General features: G+C 38.6%; 1 protein-coding gene across 1 annotated transcript in view; it reads right to left on the bottom strand.

The window, feature by feature from the left end:
• The window catches only part of LOC119240887 (protein NPAT), a 55,263-nt gene continuing 41,654 nt past the window's right edge, over nt 1-13,609 (bottom strand). Inside the window, 6 exon segments of the mRNA XM_037505681.2 lie at nt 1-1,484; nt 2,656-3,799; nt 3,924-3,984; nt 6,048-6,156; nt 6,230-6,237; nt 6,240-6,344. Of these exon segments, the coding sequence (XP_037361578.1) occupies nt 1,407-1,484; nt 2,656-3,799; nt 3,924-3,984; nt 6,048-6,156; nt 6,230-6,237; nt 6,240-6,344 (1,505 nt within the window). The 3' untranslated portion in view covers nt 1-1,406.

The raw sequence follows: 13,609 nt of genomic DNA, 5'->3' as shown, positions 1-13,609 counted from the left end.
CTTTAATATATTGATATGAAACCAAACAGAAAACACTTAAAAGAACATACTTTAATATCTAGGCACAATTGGTCACATACAAATTACAGGTTTCCCCCGCAATCTGAAAGCACAATGTTCTGATTTGGTATGTTTCGGCAGGTTATTTTTTGGGTCTAGGAATACTTTTACCATTTATATGGAAAACCTTTTCAGTGTTCTCAGACTCCTAAAATAACCTACCAGATCATACCAAATAGGAATGTCCTACTTTTGGATAGCAGGGGGAACCTGCATAATTTCTGTTCTCATTTAAAAGTTTAAGCCAATTCTTCAACTTGACTGATGTTTATGTTTAATACAGAAAAGGCACCTCTTTCTCCTTAAGGACTTTTTTGAGAATAATTCTTTATGACACTTTGAGGGGCTCAAAGACAATGTGCTATACAGATACAGTCATTTAACAGCCCACTTAGAAGAAACTAAATTAAAATATAAAACTATGATTCCTCTTTTTACATCTTATGATGGACATGGCTTTCTAAAATAATACCAGAAGATAATCCTTCACACACACTTTAATATAGAATACAAGATTTAAATTAAATGTGCATTGGTCACTACTATGTAAAGAGGTTTATGAATTAGTGCAATTCTTTAGATCCCCAGTATTCAGGGGAAAATAATATACATACCAAGAAATTCCAACTACATAACCAAATTTTATATGGCTCAATAGTCGAGACTTAGTTCTGTAAAAGACCTTAAAAGTTATAAACAAAGGATCAGGACGCGCAAATGGTTTACAAAATTCCCATTTTAAAAGAGAAGTCCAGAATGACCAGAAGAAACAATTAAGGTGTAAAGTCCAGAAATATATTCTTTACTGCAATTATAAGAAGGGGTGAAAAACTCCAAACACTTATTTTCTGATCACTACCAGGTGAAGTAGTTATCATTTTGTATTACTTAGTGGCTATGTCTTTCAGTGTCTAGTTGGACAGTTACTGAAAGCAATCTACAAGGAAAAGCATTTTCCCCCCAAAAGTGAGAAACTATTTCAGATGAATAAGCCTCAGAATGAGGGATCATAAGTCAAAAAACACAGTGTAAGAATATTAGGTTGATCTAAGCTCTATTTCAATAAGATTTATACAACATTTACATATGCAATTGTCAAAGCTATACAGTTTTGCAGATTGGCTTTACTTACATTTCTGCAAATTTTTTTCAAAATAAAAAATATACCAGTTAAATCTATTTACAAGTAGGAAGCTGCTTCAGAAACAGCATGATTTAGATATAAAGTGAAATTTCAGTACAAGGAAAGTGCAGGTCATGCTTTCAGAGTCTGTCAATATCTCATTCCCTACACTCACAGCTTAAGGGATAAGAGTTTTACACCTATTATTCTAATACGTTCATATTTACTCATCATAATGTAATGATAACAAAAATTTGTCCACATCCATTCCAGCTGGAAATGAACTGGGTAGCTTCTTTTTCTGTCAAAAAAAAAAAAAAAAAAAAAAAAAAAAAGAAAAAATAAGCCTAAGTTAACATTGTGAATTCAATTCAAGGCCAAAACTTTCCTATTCAGTCACTCAGAACCTTTCATCAGGTTCTTACATATACTGATATCTTTGCCAACATTTTTATTTCATTAGAATTTCAGTTACATAGAGAAGTACAAATTTTATAAATCTAAGGTTACTAAAATGTGCTTTGATATTTCAACATTAGTTTAGGGCAAAATATATTACATAAATCCAGAGTGTGTGAAAACTGAATGAGACAAGGTAGCCATTTCTATAAGGTAGCCATTATTGCCAAACCACAAACCTTAAAAATTTAGTAAGATTTTCAGAGTGACAGGTACTTTCTCAAGTTCTAAACACTTGATAATACAGTACATGTAATAAGGTAAAATGGGTAACTTGAGGTCAAACAAAGCAGCTGAGACTAAGCTACAGGTTTACTTGTGGTCACGGAACCAATAAGCAAGTGATCAGGAATCAAACCCTGGCTTACTTGGCTATAAAGTCAATATTTTTTCCCCTCATAATCTATTTCCTCAATGACACTGTAAACACCTTTCTTCCTATTCAATTCACTTACTAATTGGCTAAAGGGCTTTAGGAGAAAAGTTTCATGTTTCATGTAGCAATACTATGCCTGCATTGCCTTTCTATAGATAAGCAGTGTTAAAGAGGAAACAAGTAAACTTAAATTTTATATTGCTTTAACATGCCAACTTCTGTAAAGGCTTATGGAAGAGATGGCAGGTCATGTGAAAAAATCCCTAGAGGTAGGAGGAGTTGCAAAGAAGGCTTCTACTTGGTTATTCCACACACAATGGCTTTCCATGCTTATGTCATTCTCCCCAAAGTACTAAGGTCCTATCATGACAGTAACAAAAACCTCCTTCCCAAAGGAATATGTTTAAAAATAAATGTCTTAGTAATCGTTCTGAAAATGCGGTTCCACCAAGACACACCGAGTACCACACTGGCTGAGAAACACTGCTATATAGGCTGTATTTTCTCAGTCAAAACTCAATGCTGTCTTGATTAAGTTTGGGTAGATAGCTGTGGGGAAAAAATGCTGAGGTCGCTAATCTGAGCAAGTGAAAGAAAGGCAGAGGTATGGTTTTGAAATTAAGATGTTCAAACTTGCCTTAATTTTCTTCTTCTTCATTGGTATTGATGAATTTGCAAGATTTTTACCAGAAGTACGGCTGCGCTCCCGCTCATCTAATTCCTCAATTTTCCGCTTTTTTGTTGTGCTCCTTGAAGAGGCCCTGAACTGCTGCGTGTTGTCTTTCAGAGGAGTAGAAGCAGTTCTTGAGATGGCTGCTCTAGAGAGAATCATCAGTGTGTGGGCAGCCATGTTTACACTGTTCTCACTCCCAGTCTCACTGGCGGGGCTGCAGGCAGGCAAGTCTGGAGTGACAGGGGGGACCATCACTTTGGGCACGCTACTGTCCTCACCGAAACGCCTGCTGGAGGGGACCTTGATACCATCAGCAGGTTCTTCCTTATGCTTTTCCCCTGCCCCTGAGCCAGGTGTCCGGGGAACAGGTAAGTCAGCGCTATCAGGGAGCCTACTGACTGGACTATGCCACTGAACATCTTGTAACATTTCTGAAGGATGTTTGGTTAGGGGGCTCATCAAAGAATTGGCAGATTTGGTCTGTTCTTGTTTCAGATCCTTCACAGTTGGACCCACTGAAGTGACATTTTTACCATTTGAGGCTGTGCCTTGTTTTTTGGTTAGTTCTTGCAGTGAAGTTATAGTTTTCTCATTTCTTAAACCCCCATTTTGCTGTCCATTAGACAGTTTTGAGGTTTCTGGATTTTTTCTTTCCATATCACTGCATAATTCATTCTCCTTGTTAGCTGTTGCTTTATGGAAAGATTCAAGTACAGCTTCTGTTGGTGAAACTTTCTTTTCTGACTGAGTTTCTTTTATGGTGGTATGTCTACTAATGGCAGTTTCTGATTTAGATAAAATCTTAGGCACAGGAGGTTTCTCTCTTTTGAGAGCATTATGAGAAGGGGGTTTTAAGGTGGAGGACGAAAGGGGTAAGTCAAGATTAGGAAGTAAAACGTCATTCTTCTCTTTGTTGTGGGACCCCACCCTATGGTTTGGCCCCTGTGTATTTGCCACAGGAGAAGCAGTGCTATCAAAACAAAGTACACGCCTGTGGCTTTCAAATGGCTTGCTAGTTGGAACTACATTCTCTGCTGACAAGGGAACGGTGGTTTCTTCCAATTTTTTCCCAAGATCTGTGGTCAACTTCTTGTCAGAAACTTCAACTCTACCAATTAGAAAAAAAAAAAAGAAAAGAAAAGAAAAGAAAAAAAGAAAAAAATTTAGCAACATAAAAAATCCCGTTTTTTCTCTGGCCATTCAAAGAATCTGTTAAGAACTTTCCTTCTCACCTTTGGGCAGAGCATCCAACTAAATGACTCGACGAATCCACCAAATTATTTACCTGTTTTCCTGAAATTATAAATGGATTAATTAGAAAAGGAAAACAAAACATTCCTAAGAGAATATACTTGCTTGAAAATGCATATGATAGGCCACGGTATTACAAGAAAACACCTAAATTTTTTTAAAGATTTATTTATGCATATAAGAACTGGGGTGTAGGCCGAGGTGTGTGTGGGGGGGAGAGGCTTCACCAGAGACAGAGTGGGGAGCAGAACACTCAGATGTACTGAAATACACTGCTGAGGGGAGTAGCGGGTGAGACAGGAGAGGTCTGCTGTGCCATGTGTGTTGGCTCCCTGGCCGGGGATCCAACTCATGTTGCAGTGGCTGGCAGCAGCCTCACAGTGCTGTCTTTAACCCCTGCACCACCATGGAGGCCCTCATTTATTTATTTTTTTTTTAATAAGAGAAAACTTTAAAAATGATAGCTAATATACAAATGAAATGTTCACAAACTAGTCTTTAAAAAGCAGCCTTGTAATTATACAAGATAGTCACTCATTCATTTTTATAGAGATTTCAAAATAAAAATATGGAGCAATGACATGATTCAACTTCTGTCTTTTTTTTTTTTTAAATAGAGGCATGTTATTTATTTATTTATTTGTTTGTTTCTTCTGTTTATACACGCACTGGGTAGTCAGAAGCACGGGAGGGTGAAAGAATTCACCAGAGCCAGAGCGGGGAGCAGAGCAGGCAGAAGGACCAAAGTACACTGCTGAGGGGAGCAGTGGGTGGCAGGAGAGGTCTGCGCGCCATGTGGGACCCTCCTCTGGTGGCCGGGGAGCAGCCGGGGATTGAACCGGTGCCGCAGAGGCCGCGGGCAGCTTTGCAACCCAGCGCTCAACTGCTGTGCCACCGGGGAGGCCCAACTTCAGTCTTTGGATTTATACATTACAATGCTCAATGCAGCACTTAAAGGTACTACTTAGATTCATACATAGTTACTTTAGTCCTACTTGAAAATTTTGCCCATTTAACTGTGAATTTGCAAATCTACTTGATTCGGAGACTGTGCACTGGAGTTTTAATAGCCATATTTCAATTTCCATGGACTTCAGAGATTATGTGAGGGGGTACGAAGATACGAAGTTAGAAAGGAAAGCAAAGACGAGATAATGAGGGCCTTGTGTGTTAAGAAAAAGATTAGAAAAAACCCAATGTATATGGTGATATTAATGGAGATAGAAAAGACAATGATGTGGATAAAGGAGGAATGGGAAATAAGGGTTGGTAGGTGGTCAAACCCAAGAATCTGTATGTACAGTTAGGAGTAAAAGAAGAAAAGCTAAAGATCTAGAAGACAGAATCTAGATCATAGGTAGATGATATTAACTTTAAGAATAACAAAATCATTCCTCTAAGAAAGAAGGGAAAAAGAAAGTAGTTTTTGAGAGTAGCTGTGAATTCCAGAGCAGTGTGAAGGGAAAATGGGAGAGAAAAAGAACAGGAAGACATTTTAAAAATGATTGTAAAATGGCAATAAGGGTAAGAAATTTTTAAATGGTATTGAATGTCATCACTTCCAAACAATGTTAAGAAGCCTAGGTCAAAGGCAGAGGTGGTTGGACAGATTCAGTGCTGAAGGTAGCATTTGGGTATGGCAGAATAACATGGAAAAACAGGCATTGCAGAATTGAGCCTGTATGGGGAAGAGGTGAATCCAGAAACCAACTGAAAGTTCAGGTGAAAGGTGACAATAGATCTCACTGAAAGACATTTAATGGATATATGAAAGTGTCTTAAACACTATTATGAACTGTATAGGTTTAATAATAGTAACAAAATAATAAGAAATAGTAACAAAAAGGAGGCATCCAGTATTTTTCAGATTATATAAAACAACTAAAAAATCTTATCAAACAATCCACCCTGCCCCCTCTTACTTTTGATGTTACTTCCCCACACACAAGGCCCTGCAGATACCATCTTTTTCTAAACTATTTTGTTCCATTTATCTTTTTAATTACTGCAATGAACAGATTAGTTATTAAAAAAGAAAGGCTGTGGTGCTGCCAAAAACAAATGAACACACAACATAAAGTGACACTGATGAACTTAAAATGTACCTGTACAAGGCTTGCTTCTTACTCCCTGAGTCTTCTGAGATTTTGGAGGGATGGGGAATTGAGAGATACTTCTACTGCATACAGGTGCTGCCAAAGGCATATGAAGGACCTAGAAGAGAAGATGTCATTAGCTACACTACGTTTGAAAAGCATCAATGCTGTTTTGAATGCATAAATTTTACCTGTCGAGAGGAGCAGAAAAGGTATTTCCATTCTGTCCAACCACAGACACAGGGATCATTCCCACCATTCCCTGGAGTACAGGCTGGACTGGAGAAGCGATTATGATGGCAGATCCTAAAAAAAATTTCTCAGTAAGATTTTCTCTCCTAAACACTAGACACCAAAGTAATTATTGTGAAATTCTGTAACATTCTTTCTTTATAATCTGTTCTTCTTTAAAAAATTAATTTACGAACATCAAGACTAATCATAGTCAATGTGAACATTCAAGTAGCCTTATGGCGTTTAATCAAGATAATTATCATAAGCGTAACACTCTATAGCCAAGAAATCATATCATTACAGTTATATTCTGACTCCTCTACAAAGCATCATGAAACTCATTAGAGAACTGGTGAGGTCTGAATCTTACATATTACAAAAACAGGATCCCAACTAAATGTTAACAACCCAAGACCTGCTCATAACTCCAACTATTCTCTCAATGGTACTGTCAAAAAGGTCCAGATATATGCACAATGAACTAAAACTAGACTTACATAGTCCTTAGATGTCAACAATATAGTCTATGGCAAAGGTTGGACACTCTTCTATTAGGAATAGTATAGTTCTATTATATGGTAGTACAGATTTATAACTGAGCCTTGCTTGCACTATAAATCAATCTATTCCTAATATTCACTCACTACTTTTGTGGGGTTGATTTCCTCACTCCCGTGCACACCTTCTTCAGCCTCTCAAATACCTTCAGAGATATCATATATTCCAAAGTCCTTCCTCTTTCTCTAAGCTGTAGCTCAAACCCACATTCTCTACCAAATTCTGACCAGTTTCTTTTATTTTAAATAGCACTTCGAACTGATCCATCAGGCTCAATGCTCAATTTCTGATATTTAATTATTGTCTGCCTATAATGTAAAAAAGAAAAGGAGCCTGGAACCAATATAGAAGGAACTGTAGATAAAACATGCCACAAGTTCTCTCCTAAAGGAGTATCTTATCAAGGTGAGCAGGATGGTCATGCCAACCACTAACTAAATATAAAATGACATGTAATAAATGCAACAAGTGCCTCTATAAACAAGAGTTCTAAGGACGGGGTCAATTCTGGATATTAAAGACAGTAAGGAATTTCAAAGGGTTTTATGGACAGAGAAATTCAAATTTTGTTTTAATCTCTCCATGTAAGGGTTCCCTGGTGGCACAGGGGTTAAGACTCAGTGCTATCACAGCTATGGCCGGAGTTTGATCCCTGGTCAGGGAGCTAATCCATATATGGTGCAGTGGACCTCTCCTGTCTTGCCTGCTGTTCCCCTCAGCAGTGTATTTCAGTAGATCAGCCTGTTCTGCTCCCCACTCCATTTCTGGTGAATCCTCTCACCCCGCAGCAGCTAAACCCCAGTTCTTCTACGCATAAATAAATCTTAAAAAAAGTGCACATAATTAGAGAAGAACAAAGACCCCGGGAGACGCGCACACAGCCCGGGCTGCCGGTAAGCTGGCGCGGAAACGCGGCGCGCTCGGGAGCTTGAAAAGCAAGTGCAGACCTGGATTGCGGCTGCCCAGGTCCCGCGCCTGCGACCTAGGCTTGCGGGAGACGACCTAGGCTTGCGGGGAGACGCACGGAGGTCCTCACTGAGGTGAAGGTCCCTCCCTGAGTGAGCAGGAACCAGGCGCCCAGGCACGGAAGCGGGGTGCAAAAGGCGCATTCCCGCGCGACTGAACTGGGCTACAGCCCGCGTCCTGGAACTGAGGGCTTTGAACTGAGACCCGGGGCACGAAAATTCGGGGCGTGGGTTCTCCACGACGGTGGGGCACAAGCAGACACAGCACCCCAAAGCTGTTGAGGTGTACCCTACCATTCCCGCTCTGTTCTCTGTCCACGGGGTGGGGGAGGCGAAAAACAGCCCCCCAAGGACAATAGGAGAGATCTCTGGCGCCACCTAGCGACCAGGAAAAAAGTCACTAACACCCTATAAAACAGGACATTTCTTAAGACTGCTTGAAAAGGGCAGAAGGTTTCTGGAGGACCCAGTGGCCAGCCGGGAAGTTATTCCACGCCAGGCCCCTTCCGACAGCAGTCTGAGCCCACAGAGGGAGCAGGCACCACGTCCGGGGCAGACCGGGTGCGCAGAAGAGTGTGCCTGAAACGGAGGCGCAGGGACTGCATCCCGCTTCGCCATTTGAGAACAGGGACATTTCTTCAGTAAAAACTGCCTAAAACCAGCAGAAAGCTCCCCCAGAAGACAGAGATGGCTCCTGGAAGAGCCAGAGGGGAGCGGAGAAGTTCACCCAAGATGTCAGTCAGTCGAGCAACACAGTGTCCCAACGCATACGACAAATTAGAAAACAGACAGTAGGAGTAGAAGAACCACACGCAACCTAAAAAACTCCTCAGGAAAGAAGCACACCACAAAAAGAAAACCACTCCCCAGATTGCAACGACAGCAACTTGGAAGAACTTCTGAGCCTTCCAGAAAGAGAATTTAAAATTGCCATGATTAAAAAAGTGATAGATCAGAAGAAGGAAATTGAGTCCCTAAAGAGGGAAGTAAGAGAAATGCAGGAGATCAAAGAATTAATGGAGGAACTAAAGAACTCTGGGAAAAGCAATGAAAGCAGAATAGATGAAATGGAAGAACGAATAAGTAATCTTGAAGACACAGAAATAAAAAGAACCAAAACAGAAAAGGAAAGAGAAGTACGAAGGAAAAAGAATGAAGAAAGACTTCGGGAACTATCTGACTCCATGAGGAAAGGAAATATAAGAGTTATAGGAATTCCAGAAGGAGAGGAGAGAGATGTAGAACAGAGAATATTCATGATATAATTGAAGAGAACTTCCCAAATGAGAAGAAGGAGATGAAAATTGATATACAAGAAGCAAGAAGAACACCAAACTTCCACGACGAAAGGAAAAACACAGCAAGACACATAATAGTAAGCTCCCAGAGATCCAGGACAAGGAAAAAATATGAAGCTGACAAGAGGGAAGAAACAGATAACATTCAAAGGAAAACCAATCAGGCTGACATCAGACTTCTCTGAAGAAACACTACGGGCAAGGAGAGAGTGGAGGACATAGTCAACAGACTCCAAGAAAACAGATGCCAACCAAGAATACTCTATCCCGCAAAGCTCTCTTTCCTCCATGAAGAAAGAATATGGACCTTCCCAACAAAGAGAAACTCCGGAATTTCATTGCAACTAAACCCCACTCCAAAAAATACTACAAGGAATCCTAAAGCCAGAACCTCAGAGGGACGAATAACAACGAAAGAAGACCAAAAAAAAAAAAAAAAAGTTATTAAAAGAATAAATAAATAAAATCAAAGGAAAGACAAACATAATGGCAAATACAGATACTAACATATCAATATTAACTCTAAATGTAAATGGACTAAACTCTTCAATAAAAAGACACAGAGTTGCAGCCTGGATTAAGAAACAAAACCCAACCTTTTGCTGTCTCCAGGAAACACATTTAGCTACAAAAGATAAAAATAGGCTCAAAGTCAAAGGATGGAAAACAATCCTACAAGCAAATGGGCCAAAAAAGAAAGCAGGAACAGCTATACTTATATCAGATAAAACAGACTTCAAACTCAAAAAATAAAAGAGACCCAATGGTCACTACATTATGATTAAGGGGACAATACTTCAAGAAGAAATAACACTCATTAACATATACTCACCAAACGAAAGAGCACCAAAATATATCAGACAACTGTTGTCCTCTCTGAAAACAGACATCAGAGAAAACACATATGTAGTGGGAGACTTCAACACACCACTATCAACAATGGATAGATCAACAAGACAAAAAATAAGTAAAGAAACTAAAGCTCTAAATAAGGACCTAGAGCATTTGGGCTTAACAGACATCTATAGAACACTAAACCCAAAAAAAACGGAGTACACATTTTTCTCAAGCGCACACGGATCATTCTCCAGGATCGATCACATACTGGGGCACAAGACAAACATCAACAGATACACCAAGATTGAAATCATACCAACCATCTTTTCTGACCACGAAGGCATCAAACTAGAAATAAATCATAAAAAGAAGGCAAGGAACTATCCTACCTCATGGAGATTAAAAGCCACACTACTGGAAGACCACTGGACTAATGAGGAGATCAAAGAAGAAATTAAAAAATTCTTTGAATTGAATGACAAGGAGGACACCAATATCCGAAATGTATGGGATGCAGCAAAAGCAGTAATAAGAGGAAAATATATAGCAATAGAAGCTCACATCAAAAAACAAGAAAGAACTCAAAGAAACAACCTAATCTCGAAGCTCAAAGATCTAGAAAAAGAACAACAAAAAAACCCCAGAACCAGTAGAAGAAAAGAAATAATAAAAACCAAAGCAGAAATAAATGAAATTGAAACTAAAAAAACAATCCAAAAGATCAATGAAACAAGAGCTGGTTCTTTGAAAAAATAAATAAAATAGACAAACCCTAGCCAGGCTCACAAAGGAAAAAAGGGAGAAAGCACAAATACACAGAATCATAAATGAAAGAGGAGAAATCACAACGGACACAGCAGAAATCAAAAGAATAATCAGTAACTACTATGAACAGTTATATGGAAACAAATTCAACATCTAGAGGAGATGGACAAATTCCTACAACTCTACAATCACCCAAAGCTAGATAAAGAAGAAATAGAACACCTAAACAGACCAATTACAAGCAGCGAAATTGAAATGGTAATTAAAAACCTCCCAAAAACAAAAGCCCAGGACCTGATGGATTTACAAATGAATTCTACCAAACATTCAGAGACGAATTAGTGCCTATCCTTCACAAACTCTTCCAAAAAATTGAGAAGGAGGGACAATACCAAACACGTTCTATGAAGCCAATATTACACTAATACCAAAACCGAATAAGGACAACACAAAAAAGGAAAACTATAGGCCAATCTCCCTAATGAACACTGATGCAAAAATCCTCAATAAAATTTTAGCTATCAGAATCCAACAATGTATCCATAAGATAATTCACCACGACCAAGTTGGATTCATTCCAGGGGCACAAGGATGGTTTAACATCCGAAAATCAATCAACGTTATCCAACACATCAACAAAAAGAAATATAAAAACCATATGATAATATCAATAGATGCTGAGAAAGCTTTCGACAAAGTGCAACACCCATTCATGATAAAAGCCCTTGAAATTCTTGGGATACAAGGAACATACCTCAACATCATAAAGACCATCTATGACAAGCCAACAGCCAGTATCATTCTCAATGGTGAAAAGCTGAAAGCAATTCCATTAAGATCTGGAACAAGACAAGGATGTCCACTCTCACCACTGCTTTTCAATATAATACTGGAAGTCCTAGCCAGAGCAATAAGACAAGAGAAAGACATCCAAGGAATCCAAATAGGAAAAGAAGAAGTCAAACTATCACTATTTGCAGATGATATGATAATATACATAGAGAACCCCAAAATCGCCACAGAAAAACTAATTCAACTCATCAATCAATTCAGTAAAGTGGCAGGATACAAAATCAACACGCAAAAGTCAGTAGCCTTCCTATACACAAACAATAAATCTGAAGAAGAAGAAATCAAAAAAACCACCCCTTTTATTATCGAAACAAAAAAAATCAAATATTTGGGAATAAATCTAACAAAAGAGGTAAAGGACCTATACAAAGAAAACTATAAAACACTGTTAAAGAAATAGAAGAAGACACAAAGAAATGGAAAGACATCCCTGCTCATGGATTGGAAGAATAAACATTATTAAAATGGCCATCCTACCAAAAGCAATATACAGATTCAATGCTATTCCAATCAAAATCTCAATGGCATTCTTCAAAGAAATAGAACAATTATTGATGAATTTCATATGGAATCACCAAAAACCCCGAATAGCCAAAGCTCTACTGAAAAAAAAAGAAGGAAATGGAGGCATCACACTCCCAGACTTCAAACTATACTACAAAGCCATAATCATCAAAACTGCATGGTATTGGAACAAGAACAGACATACAGACCAATGGAATCGAATAGAAAATCCAGAAATAAACCACAGATTTATGGTCAACTAATCTTTGACAAAGGAGCAAAGACTATGCATTGGAGCAAAGAAAGTTTGTTCAATAAATGGTGCTGGGAAAACTGGGTCGCTACATGCAAAAGAATGAAGCTTGACCACTACCTCACACCATACACAAAAATCAACTCAAAATGGATTAAAGAACTAGACATAAGACCTGAAACCATAAAATACATAGAAGGAAATATAGGCGAAACACTACGGGATTTGCACATCAAAGACATCTTTACAGACACATCACCCAAAGCAGTGATAGTGAAGAGAAAGATAAACAGCTGGGACTACATCAAATTAAAGAGCTTTTGCACAGCAAAAGAGACAATAACAAAAACAAAGAGAAACCCCACCAACTGGGAGAACATTTTTGCACCCAACACTAATGATAAAGGACTGATCACAAAAATCTGCAAAGAGCTGATGAGACTCAGCAACAACAAAGAAAATAATCCAGTCAAAAAATGGGCAGAAGAGCTAAAAAGAAACTTCTCTGAAGAGGAAATGCAAATGGCCAACAGACATATGAAAAAATGTTCAACATCACTTGTAATCAGGGAAATGCAAATCAAAACTACCATGAGATACCATCTCACACCAGTGAGAATGGCACATATTAAAAAAACTAGCAACAACAAATGTTGGCGAGGATGTGGAGAAAAAGGAACTCTTGTGCACTGTTGGTGGGAGTGCAAACTGGTCCAACCACTATGGAGAGCTGTGTGGCGATTTCTGGACCTACTAAACATAGAGCTTCCATATGATCCAGCAATTCCACTCCTAGGTATTTACCCAAAGGACACAGAAACATCAATTCCAAAGAGCACCTGCACTCCTATGTTTATAGCAGCACTGTTTACAATAGCTAAGCTTTGGAAACAACCCAAATGCCCAAAAATAGATGACTGGATCAAGAAGATGTGGTACATATATACCATGGAATATTACTCAGCATTCAAAAAAGATAAACACATGCAATGTGCAGCATCATGGATGGCACTGGAAGGGATCATGCTCAGCGAAATAAGCCAAAAAGAAAAAGAAAAATACCGGATGGTCTCACTCATAGCAGGAATCTAGAAAACTTAAATAAGGGACCAGGAAAATGAATATAAGAAAGTGAAAATCAAAATCAACAAAAAACTATGAACCAGAGACACTTTTTGGGGGTGGGGGGGCGGGAGGGGAAGGATTGGGGTCAGAATGGGGCGTTTGCAATTGTATGGGGGAATATAAAAATAAAATTTAATATTTAAAAAAAAAAAAAAAAAAGTGCACATAGTTATTAGATTC

Source organism: Talpa occidentalis, unplaced genomic scaffold (assembly GCF_014898055.3).
Source record: "Talpa occidentalis isolate TD23 unplaced genomic scaffold, MPIMG_talOcc4v2.1 talOcc4.12, whole genome shotgun sequence".
In the NCBI taxonomy this organism is placed as follows: domain Eukaryota; kingdom Metazoa; phylum Chordata; class Mammalia; order Eulipotyphla; family Talpidae; genus Talpa; species Talpa occidentalis.
This window is presented reverse-complemented; position numbering and strand designations above follow the sequence as displayed.